Source organism: Nicotiana tabacum, chromosome 18 (genome assembly GCF_000715075.1).
Source record: "Nicotiana tabacum cultivar K326 chromosome 18, ASM71507v2, whole genome shotgun sequence".
In the NCBI taxonomy this organism is placed as follows: domain Eukaryota; kingdom Viridiplantae; phylum Streptophyta; class Magnoliopsida; order Solanales; family Solanaceae; genus Nicotiana; species Nicotiana tabacum.
In genome coordinates this window covers 3442280-3455758 of record NC_134097.1, presented here as the reverse complement: position 1 = coordinate 3455758, position 13479 = coordinate 3442280, and the positions used below count along the sequence as shown (strand labels likewise).

The following is a 13479-nucleotide window of genomic DNA, read 5'->3' as shown; positions in this document are numbered from 1 at the left end:
ATTACACCGGCAAGTCATATAACAATTGTAAAGTATAAATTGAGTAGTAAATGGGGGAACGAGGCTGTAATACTCAAAATAACCGGCGGGTTGTTACAATACCTTTGCTATAGGAGGTAAAATTTCCAAAAATATATGGGCCATTCAAAACCTAAAGTTGACCTTAAACTCAAAAATTAAAAATATAATCAAGTTTGGCTATTCAAAAACAGATCATGAAATTGTGTTTCTTTACCAAAGTCGAATCAAATAACAAAAGCATATTTGTTAAAGGTTTTCACTTCTACTTCACATATATGGTTTTGATGACTCGTTAGTCTGATTTGTGTATTTAGTTCTTATTTAAATACACTTTAATTAGGTTTTGTGCATTGACGGTGCACCATTTTTTACACTATTAAATTAATTTGACCTATAATAACATGTATACTTAGGTAACAATGTAAGTTACTTAAAGGGGAAATGTTCAAATTTGCTCGTGAACTATGCAAAATTATCTGATTTATCCTCGATTAATAGTTCAGTCAAATGAGCCATTGCCATTAGCTAAAGAGTTCACCAACGAAGCACTAGTTAAAGAAAAAATGTTCAAATTTTCCCCTGAACTAATCGAAATGATCTAATTTTATCCTTCGTTAAAAATTTTGGTCACATGAGCCTCTGCCACTAGCAATATTTCGGGTCATATGAGCCCATGCCATTAGCAAAAGAGCTCACACATGCTCTTATTCACCGATGAAGCATTAGTTAACATAGGACAAATATTAAAATTTGCCCATGAATTATGCGAAATGATCTAATTTTGTCTTCTATTACTATTTCAGGTCAAATAAGCTCTTGCAAGTAGAAATAGTTCGGGTCATATGAGCCTTTACCATTAGCAAAAGAGCTCACACTTGCCCTTATTCGTCGACAAAGCATAAGTTATAGGGAGAATATTTAAATTTACCTCTGAACTATGCAAAATGATCTAATTTTATCCTCCGTTAATAGCTCAGGTCAGATAAACCCCTGTCATTAGCAAGAGTTTGGGTCATATGAGCCCCTGCCATTAACAAAAGAGTTTACCAACGCTCTTATTCATGACGGAACATTATTTTCAAGGGATACATATAATTTGAAATTAGACCTTAAATCACTTTGGACATATTTTTTCCGTTATCATTTCTAACATGCTCCAAACTACTTATCCCTAATGGGAATCATCTATATAACTTTCCAAATATGGGATTAGATGACATAATACTTTGCAATAATTTTTAGGGGTGCTACAATGTCTATTTTATAAGTAACATTTATTTATATGGAAACTTAGAACAAAAAGTCCACATTATCAAGTTTTGCAATTAGAGGGACCAAATTTGCAAAATTAAAGAAAATGCAACTAAAAAAGACAACAAAAGTTTTGTACTTTTTGTGATATTTCTATTTTCTCCTTCATATATCTTGAACTCATGAAAAACACAACCCTCGAATGCCTCTTATACGGTATAAAGTCTTAGAGTTCTTCTTTCAGGTAGAAATTATAAATACCAAGGTATGATCTTTTTCTTCTTCTGGGTATGCTTTAATTTTGATTAGAAATCCTTAAATCTTTCCGCCCATTCTTGATTAAAAAAGGATATTTTTTTCTTCTAGTCTGTTCTTGTTGAATTGAATATTTTATTAGTTTAAGGAAGAGATTATGTTATGTTAAAATGTTTTGATCTTTCTTATGTCATTGATAAAGTATAAATGTATAGCCCTTGTTACCTATTGAGTACATTCTAGCTGTGGGCTTGTTTTGTTTATTTGTTTATATGGCCTCTTTGATTTTGTTTATCTTTTGCTATGTTCACTCTGTTTTGCATTGACCCTCTTGGGATTTTACCCTGAAAAGGTTTGTATCATGTGTTTGTGGGTTGGTAGGTTATTTGGGGGGGGGGGGGGGTTGTTGGTGGGGGGGGGGGGTTCATGTAAGTAAAATTATTTTTTATGTTGATTCAGCTTGCCCACACCTCGACTATTCCATTGGGCACTTGCTATCTCCCATCAGCACGGTTACGGGTAACTCTGTCCACTGAGACGTAGACAGATGGGAAGAAGTCACCTAGTGTCTTTTGACTCCACTTTTGAACGTGAAACCTCATGATCCTGAACGAGGTGTGGGGGTGTAGTGGGGGCTGTTTTCTTTTGGAAAGTCATAATTTTTTTAATTGACAGTGGTGTTCGTTCGCACCTCTAATATTCCACCGGATATCTGTTACCTCCCACCAGTATAAGTACAGACTAAGTGGGTAACTCTGCCCAGCAAGACTTAGGCTGATAGAAGTAGTCGCCTAATGTCTTTTGATTTGAACTTGAAACCTCATGGTGCTGGAAAGTCATTGTAGAGGCAGTGGTATTAAGTTTAATAATTTCTGATGCACATTTATTTGTTTGTTCTTTAGATAAGAAATTAGTGCAAGTGTTTTCATTATCCTGATTGGTTGAAGATAGTTTTCTTTTTTTTCTATCGCTCTCTTCGTGGGGAAGAAAATGCAATATGTTTTTATTCTTTGGTTGGAATATTACTTTGTGCAGTTGTAAAGCTTGGAAGGATTGAATTGTATGAGATTAACAACTTTATAAAAGGATTACTTTGAGGGAAAGACCATAACGTTCTCCCGAAATTGATATATGAGAATCTTTCTGTATTTTTGTGCAGAGCGGGCAAGCTTTTTCTTGAATTGCTAGAGATAGTATAGTGGAAATTATGGTGGGAGCATTTCTTATTAAAACCCAAATGAATGTTGAGAGATAAAGGCTAGTACTTGGGAAGAAAACTTGCTTTTCTTTTCCCCTCGTCAGGCATCATTTTGCCTCTGTTAGGAAAGCAACTGGAGTATCATAGCTATTTGAAATTGAAATTAGTGTCATGAACTAATATAGAGGAACGTGTTTGAAGAGTAATCGAAGGGGACCATAACATTTGCTGAACATTAGTATCTTCAAACTTTAAGACCCCCCTAAACACCCCCCCCCCCCCCCACGCGCGCGCACACACACACTCATCCAAATTAGAAAAGATATTGAACCTAAAAAACCCAGTTAACTTAAAAGGCAAAAGATCTGTCACTTCTCCCCTCTTCTTTGTCATAGGATAAATAGCTAAAAGGCTCAGTAAAGAATTGCCTAGGTACCTTTTCGCAGCCAAATTATACTATTGGGACAAGGTAGTAAATGTCAATAGCAGATGTAAGCTAAGCCTATGTTGCGCGGACTCTCCAAAACAGCTGCCGCACCCGTGTCAGATCCTCCAAAAATGCACTACTTTTGGAGGATCCGGCACGCACCCATCGACATTTTCGGAGAGTCCAAGCAACATAGAGCTAAGCCCATTTGCTAAAAGGCTAAACAGATATTTGTGTTTATGGAAAGATTGGTTTACTGTGGGCCGTTTGATTGTGCATGAGAATCTTTGCGATCGCCTTAACCACCCCCCCAACCAACCAAAAGAAAAAACACTCATTCAAATGAGAAAAGAAACCAGTTAACTTAGAAGGCAAAAAGATCTGTCACTGACCCTCTTCTTTGTCATAGGATAAATAGCTAAAAGGCTCAAACAGATATGTGTGTTTATGGGAGGATTTGGTTTAATGTGGGCCGTTTGATGGAGCAGCACTTAGTGAATGTTGCTTCGTCTTTTTGGCATGAATTTGGTTGATTTTTCCTGAAGTGGCGGTGCTAAAATGTTTAAAAGGTGACGACTGGTTCTTTAAATATACAAGTATGAAAAATATCCTTGTCTACTTACCTGTTTCCCCTCTTCCGTTTAAAACTTAGCCGATATCTTCTAAGTTGAATTAAGATTCTCCAATTTTTCTTGAGGAATAATTCAACTGAAGATTGTAGTTTTCTCTATGATTGGAATAAATAGAATAATAAACCAGATGCTCCTGCTTCCTTTCCGTATCAAATGAATAAGTACTGGAAAATTATGTTAGCTATCTATATTTGCTACGAATATGACTAAAACTTGGTCTAGATTTTCTGCATCATTTTACTTTTTTGGTAAATCTTTATGATCCGAGATGCAATTGTTGCTCCAAATGGAAATAGAAAAAGACGGGATCTTCCTGTTTCCTTTGCTTATCTGGTGAATAAATAACAACAACAACAACAACAACAACAACAACAAACCCAGTGTATTCCCATAAATGGGGTCTGGGAAGTGTAGTGTGTACACAGACCTTACCCCTATCTTGTAGAGTTAGAGAGGTTGTTTCCGATAGACTCTCGGCTCAAGGAACAACGGAGATAACTATCAGGTGAATAAATGTATTTGTGATGAAAATATGAGGTGAATAAATAGTGTCTTACTAACAGTTAGAGGCATTAGGCACAGATGCCTATTAGACTTTGATTATTTAGAGGAAAGGCATGAGCACTAAGAGCAGTGTAGCGAGGTAAACATGGTGCAATCTCTCAACTTTTGTCTCAGTGTATCTTGTCGAGTGTAACTATGTAAGTATGCTTGAGTTTCCCAAGGATGCCTGGTGCCGTTGCTATTATTTATTTAATTTTAGTGAAGCGATTCCAGCTGTAAAAGGTCAAAAAGGAGGACGCTGGTTCTGAAATAAAAGATGTATGGAGCAACACATTTTTCTTTGATCAACATTTTTCATGTGCTTAAGTTGCTGGTGTTCATCTGAGAAATTGTTCTTACACAGAGTACACATTTCTATTAACGAGTTTGGAAGTTTGCTTCAGAAAAGGTGAAGCTAGAGCTAATAGTCTAGTGAATACTAATGCTACTTAAACCAAAGCTCAACAAGAATTTAACACAAGTTAGAAAAATCTAAAGAACAACATTTTAAATTATGTGCCTTACAGTAGATGCCCATTTCATCTCCCAAAACTATGTATCTTTTAATGCTCCTTCCGCTGGCTTCCTTATGTAGAGAAAGGCTCTCTCAGGTATTAGTACATTAAACCTGTTATTCTTCTCATGATGCATATGTGCTAACAAGCTGCTGAAGTTCCTTTGTCACCCTTGGCTCCCTGTTACTTGTAATCCTGAAAGAGCCGCCAAGTGACTGTACATCTGTCTTTTTCTCTTCCTCAGCAAAATATTTCAAGGTTGTGAAGAAACCACATTGTTTATGGAATAACTAACCTTTTGATGTAATTCTCCATCGCTTAGCTGCAGCTTCTGCATCCCTGCCAAGCCGTGCTCGTTTTCTATTCTTAATTGGTTAAATTGGAATGTGACACATAACTGGTGTGTGGTTAATAGTACACCTAGAGTTCTAAAAGGTGCATGCAATCATTGGACGTGCTTATATGCTTATATGCTTAATTTTTCTACAAGCCAAGAAATGCACTGTTTTAGTTCTATTACCATGTTTTATGATATTGGTCTTTCCCAGATTAGCATTATGTACCTTTTATGATTTATAGCCCTGTTAGTTTACGAAACTTAAGCTCCTAGCCTAAAATTGGTAAGTTGCAGTTATTTAAAATAAAAGTCTCATAGTTTATTCTCTCTCTAAAGCAGGTAAATATTTCCTAATTATTGAAATCGTAAAACAAGTATTGACCCTTCTTAGTTCTGGGGCCAAGTGAATAGATGGCCTCCAGAAGACAAGTACCAGCATCATATGGACGGTCAATACAAGCTCCAGGAATGGTGCTTCATGAAGAATTGTCTGCTGGCCGCCGTCGCATTGATCCACTTCCTCCTCCCGAGCTTCGGGACAATAGATTGGCTGCTCGGGCAGCAGAGTTGGAACAACTTGCTGGAGACAATCATCGGTTGGCAGCTACGTATGTTGCCTTGAAGCAGGATCTTGCTGCTGCTCAGCGAGAAGTAGAGAAACTCAAAGAACATATAAGAAGTAGCCAAACAGAAAGTGACATCCAGATTCGATTGTTGCTTGACAAGATTGCCAAGATGGAGGTTGAACTTAGAGCCGGTGAGAGTGCGAGGAAGGATGTGCAAGAGGCACATTTGGAGGCACGAAGCTTGGTAACGGCCAATATGGAGCTGAGCGGAAAAATACATCAAGCTATGCAGGAATTGGAAAGAGCTCGTGCAGATATCAAGAAGCTACCTGAGATGCATGCTGAACTTGATACCTTAAGGAAAGAACACCAGAAGCTGCGGTAAGTCGAAGCATGTCTTTTTTACCAATCCTTCCTCCAGGAAAAAAGATAAAACCACAGGTCGTTACTATTTAATTGTCTTGACTTGTTGTTTAGGTGGAAGCATGAAAGAATTCTCCTACCCGTTACCCTTGAAAAATCTTGGTTAATTTGTTGGCAAGGTGTCTGGCTAAATATCAATCAATTATGCCACATTTCCAAACTAGTTGGGGTCGGTTTTACGAATTCTTTGTATTCATGATGCTCTGTATAGACACATTTATTCCAGTACTAATATTTTGTCTTTTAAGACTAATTAGGGGTTCTATAAAACTAGAGGTTCTCTAAATCTCACACTTATTCATATAGAATGTACAAGTTTCTAACTAGAATAAAGGGATTTGTGAAAAACACCGGATCTAATGTGAGTGCAACAACAATAACTAAACCTTTTGTTTAGTTGTTATTGCCTTTATGGATCCTTTGTTTCTTTCTGTTTGCTCTTAACCAAGTCTGGAACGATTTTGAGAGATTTTAGGTCTTTTGAGATAAATTCTCTTTATGTGATTTTAGGTTTATCTCTTCATGTTTGCTCTTACTCAGTCATTTTGGTGTCCCACCTATGCACTGATGAACTGATGCATATGGAGGTCTATGCAAAATAGTTGAACCATCTTAGACGACCTTATCTCATTTTATGTTCCATATGCACTACTTGTACACTTTGTTCTTTAATCTTTTCGAATCTTGTATGGTCATATAACCATCTTAAACATTCATGTTTTTACAATTATGGATATGTCGAACTTCCTTTTTCTTTTTTTAATCAGTAAATATGTCGAACTTCTAAAGTTCACTTAAATATAATATTGCTATGGATTGTTAGAGTATAGGATTTGGACCCTGTCAGTGTTGACAAGATGTCCATGTGACTGCATTCCTTGGGGGCGAAGGGAGGACTATGTTGCTTGTAAAATTCCTGCATTCTGCAATCATGATTGTTCGAGACGCGAATTACAGAGTATTTTCTTAATGTTTTATCTTCATGGAACATGCAGTAAGACCTTCGAGTATGAAAAAGGTTCAAACATAGAGAAAGTTGAGCAGATGAAACTTATGGAGAAAGACTTGATTGCCATGGCTAAAGAAGTGGAGAGATTGCGCGCTGAGGTGTTAAATGCCGAGAAAAGAGCTCAAGGTAATCAGTATGCTAGTTTTTGGCACATCAATGTATGCTAGTTTTGGGCTCCTTATTATATTTCTATTGTTCATAACACACTGAGTATTTTCATGTTCTGTAGGTTTTGATCCTTATGCTCGGCCCTACATGAATTCAGATCCCATGTATCCCGCTCCTCCTATGCACGGTACACCCCATGTAGACGGTTATCAGATACCTCATATCCCAGTGGCCGCTGGCGCAATGGGAGAGGGAATGTATCCATATGGAAGTAGCATAGCTGTAAGTGCGGTAACTCCACCTCCTCCTGGTACTGGCGGCAACGCTACATGGGGAGGAGGTTATGATGCTCCACAAGCGAGGAGCTGAATTTTCTGCTATGTGTAGCTTGTTAAGCTTGGCCGAGTTGAATCTTCTGAGATGTCACCTAGTTTTGCATCCATAGAATTTTAATCCAAATTTTACCAACGCGATTTCTTTCGTGTTTAATTAAGAGGCTTTTAGTAGCTCCAATGTAGGATTTGCAGGCTTGAAGCAATGCTTATGTAGTTTCAAAAGATTATAGCTTCCAATAGAATTGTACATTTTATTCAGTATGTCAACTATTTTTACCTGCACTTGCTTTGGGGCCTTTAGGGGAGTTGTAGGGAATGAAAGTTCTTTGTCTTATGGCTCAAGAGTAAAGGACTTTTACTTTCTTTAGGGTAGACTGGCTATATCGCACTACTTGGGGTGCGGCCCTCCCCGGACCTTGCGTGAACGCGAGATGCCTTATGTATCGGACTGCCTCTTTAGCTCTTCTAGACAAACTGATAGAAATGCACTATGTAGTTGGATTTTGATAGGCATGGCCTTTAAAACTAATTTGCAAGTAACTTTTTTTCTTCATAACGGTGGTATCCGGGTTAGTTGTACGTACCTTAATAATACATATATATATATTTGGTTTTTTTTACACGTTTGATCCTTTTTTAACTATTATTTTAAAAAAATAGCATCATTTATTGTTTATTCTATAAAGAGCACTTTGTTTTTCATTATTAGCATATTATAAAAATTAAGCTCAACATTTAATAAGTTAACTGACTCACTAATCAGAGTAAGTACTTTTTTGTCTATTTCCATTCTCCCTTTCCAACATTCATCTTGTTCACTCCATTTTTGAAAATCTGATGCATATGTGAATGCTACCTAAATTCAAGATGTATTGATTTATACGTCTTTTATACTTTGTATATCAAGTATCACTTTAATTCAAAATGTATTTTATGTATATAATTGTATGTTTATTTGTGAAGTGCCATCTTATTTTAAGATGTATTTTTAACGTATATTTCAAGTATATTTTATATGTCAAGTGCCATTTTAATTCAGGATGTATTTTTTTATGTATATATATTTTTTTGTATATTTATATGCCATCTTAATTAAATTTAAGATATATTTTTTTTATGTATATTTCACATTTCCAAGTGTAATCTTAATTGAAGATATATGTTTTATGTATATTTTTTTTATATATTTTATATGTTTTAATTTAATGTATATTTTTTATATATGCGTTTTGTATATATTAACATATATTATTATCGAAGTAAGATTTTTATGTTAAGAAAGGAAGAAAGAAGGAAGAGAAAAACTTAAGAAAGATAATTAAAAAGAAAACAAATGGAACAAATTTAGAAAATATATTGACTTCGGCAGAAAACAAAATTACGAAGATGAAGAAAAAGAAGGAAAGCTAATAGATAAAGAGAAAAAAAGGCATGATTTTTGTACAAAGAATTATTGACTTTCCATTCAAATTGCTTATGTTTAGGGATTAATAATTAATATTCATATTTTAATGGAACTGTGTGTTACAAATATAAATATTTTCCTGCCACAACTGTAATATTGGTTTCATGCTAAAAATTTATTATATTTCGTTTAAACTGTGACAGTTATGTAAAGTTCTCTTACTTGCCTATTGTTGATCAGCACAAGTATTGCGTAACTTTGCCAACAAATACTTAAACAGGTGGAAAGAAATTACGTTACCCAATAACCACCACTATTCTCTCATACCGCAATCTTAGCCGTATACAGAGGTGAATTCAAGATTTAAGCTAGTACAATAATAATATATCCAGTGTATTTTTACATGTGTGATCTGGGGAGGTTAGTGTATATGCAGACCTTACCCCTAGAGAGGTTAGTTTCCGATAAACTCTCGGCTCAAGATTTAAGTCAGTGTTTGCACTAATTATTGTTGTAAATAAGTATATAAGTATGGTTATGGATTTTTTAATTAGATGAAATAAAAATCCTTATAACTTCATTAAAGGTAAATTGGACGATTAAAACAAATATGAATATAAAAAGACAAATCTGTCCTCTAGTTGTCCACCAAAACGTTGGTCGATCTTGACCATCGAAGATAATGTCCGTTTCCCAAATTCAGGAGAAATTTGTACATAGACGCTCCGGTTAGGAGGTGTGAGAGTTTGACCATGACGGGTCCGAGGAAGAGTAGAGATAGGCCAAATAAGTATTAAAAAGAGATAATACATTATTAATAAATTTATAACTAAACGTATAAAGATTTAAATTCTAAGGCAGACATTTTAAAGTTACCTAGAAAAATAAATTTTTTCAAGATCGATGGAAGAACTTATTATAACTTGTATAGTAGATTTCATTCTCTCACTAACGATATAATGCATGAATTGACGAAGGTTCGTGTCCAAATTTTCAGCAAAAATGTATCCAATAGTTTTCCCTTGAAGATAAGCTAAGAGTTTAACAGTTAAATTGTTTATCTAAATATATTTTGAAATTTGTCCAAAGTAAAAACATATCATGAGCAAATCTTCTAATCTTATATCTTATGCAAGATATGAACTTTGTTTAATAGAAAAGATTATGTGCATATTTTTAGAATTATTATTAGTAATCTTAAAAATTCTATATGGTTGTTATATAGGGGTAATTTTACAAAGAGCGTTATGTTATAAATATTATTGTTGTTGTTATAGGTAAAAATTGTTATAGAGAGGAAAAATATAATTTAAAAAATCAATTCTGAGAAAAACTTAGCTTTTATAGTGAATAGTTGTTATATAGGGATGTTGTTATAGAGAGATATGATTGTATTAAGATTAAGACATCTGAATCTGAATATACGTCTGAATATTAAGATGTGTTTTAAGATATGAATACTAAATGATTAAGACGGTTTGTTTTTAAACATATGAGTATATAGAATTTATCTTTATTTAAAATTAATAAACATAAATTCAAATAAAATACTAATTAATCTAATATTCTATATATATATATATATATATATGGTAGTCGGTGGTGGTGATGGCTAACGGAGGTGCTTGTGAGTGCTGACTAGAGGCGGTGGTTGATGGTATTTTTGGTTGATGGTGGTGGTTCTGGGTAGTAGCTAGTGGTGATTGGTAGCGATTGCGATTATGGTTCATAATTGTGGGTGGTGGTGGTGCTCGTGGTTGTGATTGGGGAAGGTGACGGTGGGTGGTGGTAGTTTATAATGGTGGGCTATGCCGGCTATGATTATTGATGATGATGGGGTGGTTGGTTGCGGTAGTTGAGGTGGGTAAGTGTGTAGTTATGGTTGAGGATGATGGTGGTGGAGGCGACTATGGTTGCGGGTGGTGGTAGAGGATGGCGGTGGTGCTGCTGGTGATAGTTGATAATGGCATGCGGTGGCAACAGTTAATAATGAGTGTGGATGATAGCATCTTAATGAAATTAAGTTTTTGTTATAAATACATATTTATTCAGACTTATTAAATGAATGTGAAGTAAAAAAAATTACTTAATGATTAAAATCTAAATAATTAAAATTCTGACTTTAAAAATAAATGTACTTAATATTTAATATTTAAGATCTGAATAATTAAGATTCAGACCTCCATTAATTAAGTACGGACAAAATGAGGCTTAAGAGAATTTAATATTTATCATATGATCTAATGTTCTCGAATAAGTGCTTACCATTCTTTAATATAGTCGGCGCATTAAATGAGTTCTAATATTAGTATATAAATAAATCTGACTAGCAACGACACATAACCTTATTCTTTTATTATAATAAGGTGAGTTCGGGTAAATTTGTGGTACCTTAATTATTCTATCGCAAACTCTATCAATCAAAACTTGGACTAATCGAAAGAAATCACCCAATATTGATACATAAGCTATTAAATTGAAAAATATTATAAAATAAAAACTGTAAAGTAAAGACAAGTATAGAGAGAAACTGAAATATTAATCGAATTATTTGGGCTAATAACTTTGCAAATGCCAGGTTGCGAGATGATAGTAGGCAAACATGAGACCATCTTGAAGATGCATCTATTAGGACCATAAAATATCTAAACAGCCCACTTGGTGGGTGAATAGGTCCACATATATCCCCATGTATACGTTCTAAAAAGGTAGGGGACTCAATGCCAACCTTCATTGGTGATGGTCTAGTGATCATTTTGCCTTGATAACAAGCATCACAAGAAAATTCATCATTTGTAAGAATCTTCAGGTTCTTTAATGGATGCCCACTCGAATTTTCAGTAATTCGTCTCATCATTATTGATTCAGGATGGCCCAAACGGCCATGCCAAAGCACAAAAGTATTTGAATCAATAAACTTCTGGTTTACGATAGAGTATGCTTCAATTGTACTAATCTTTGAATAGTATAAGCCAGAAGATAAAGTTGGTAACTTTTCTACAATGCATTTCTGGCCAGAAATATTCTTTGTAATACAAAGATATTCCACGTTCATTTCATCTATTGTCTCAACATGATACCTATTTCGGCGGATATCTATAAAACTCAACAAGTTTTTTCGGGACTTGGAGGAGAATAATACATTGTTTATAATAAGTTTTGTTCCCTTAGACAGAAATATAATAGCTCTTCCGGAGCCTTCAATCAAACTTATATTACCAGAAATTGTAGAAACATTTGCTTTTTCCTTATGCAAATAAGAAAAGTATTTCTGATCTTTGAATATGGCATGAGTTGTTCCACTATCAATTATACAAATATCTTCGTGATTGGTCTTTGATCCAAACATAATTTGAGGATTATCCATATTCTTCAAAATGACATCAACAAAATAAATATGATAGTAAATATTATTATCAAAGCATAACTTTTATTTATGTACAATAATTACATAATCATACTATCTACTACAAACAACAAAAATTAAAATATTTACATTTCTACAGATTCACTACCGATCACATGACTTGTTTCTCCTTCTGGGAGTGCAAAATAATCAGCTACATCTAAATGCATGAAGTCTAAATTATCTTCAGAAATAAAATTTGCTTCAGCATTTTTCTCTGTCTTCTTCAGGGAGACTTGATATAGCTCAACCAGGTGCTTTGGCTTACGACATGTACGTGACCAGTGCCTTTTTCCTCCACATCTATAGCATGCATTTTCTGGCTTTGCTTCTTGCACCGCTTCATACTTTTGTTCCTTCCTTTTCCACTGCTGGTGGTGAGGAGGGTTCTTTGGTGCATTGTTATTACCACGATTAGAGTTTCCTCCCCGACCACGGCCATGACTACGATTAGGGCCACGTCCTCTTCCACGCTTAGCTTGGTGGAAGTTCGTCTCATTCACTTCAGGGAATGGACAAGAACCAATAGGTCGGCTTTCATGGTTTTTCATTAATAGCCCATTATGTTGCTCGGCTACAAGAAGATGTGAGATAAGTTCAGAATACTTTTTTAAATCCCATCTCTCGATATTGCTGCTGCAGGAGCATATTCGAGGCATGAAAAGTGGTGAAAGTTTTCTCCAACATATCATGATCAGTAATATTATCACCACATAGTTTCAATTGGGAAATAATTCTGAACATAGCAAAATTATACTCACTGATAGATTTAAAATCTTGTAGCCTTAGATGAGTCCAATCATAACGTGCCCGTGGAAGAACGACCATCTTCAGGTGGTCATATCTATCTTTCAAATTATTCCACAGTATGACTGGATCTTTAACAGTAAGATATTTCATTTTCAGGCCCTCATCAAGGTGATGGCGTAGGAATATCATTGCTTTGGCACGGTCTTGGTTTGATGCCTGATTTTTATCTTTGATGGTGTCTGCCAGACCCATCACATCAAGATGAATTTCGGCATCAAGCACCCAAGACATGTAGCTT

At 35.1% G+C, this 13479-nt stretch overlaps 1 protein-coding gene across 2 annotated transcripts; it reads left to right on the top strand.

Moving 5' to 3' along the window:
* The first annotated feature begins 1413 nt into the window (after positions 1-1413).
* LOC107794459 (protein FLX-like 4) lies at positions 1414-7901 on the top strand. 2 transcript variants are annotated; one of them, XM_016616944.2, is made up of 4 exons: positions 1414-1537; positions 5519-6126; positions 7164-7303; positions 7407-7901. In XM_016616944.2, exons 2-4 carry the CDS (start codon positions 5591-5593, stop codon positions 7652-7654), a joined length of 924 nt encoding a protein of 307 aa, XP_016472430.1. In that variant the 5' UTR covers positions 1414-1537; positions 5519-5590; the 3' UTR covers positions 7655-7901. The 2 variants fall into 2 exon arrangements, with proteins under 2 accessions (XP_016472430.1, XP_016472431.1); XM_016616945.2 differs by having other exon boundaries at positions 1416-1537; positions 5516-6126.
* Positions 7902-13479: the final 5578 nt, after the last annotated feature.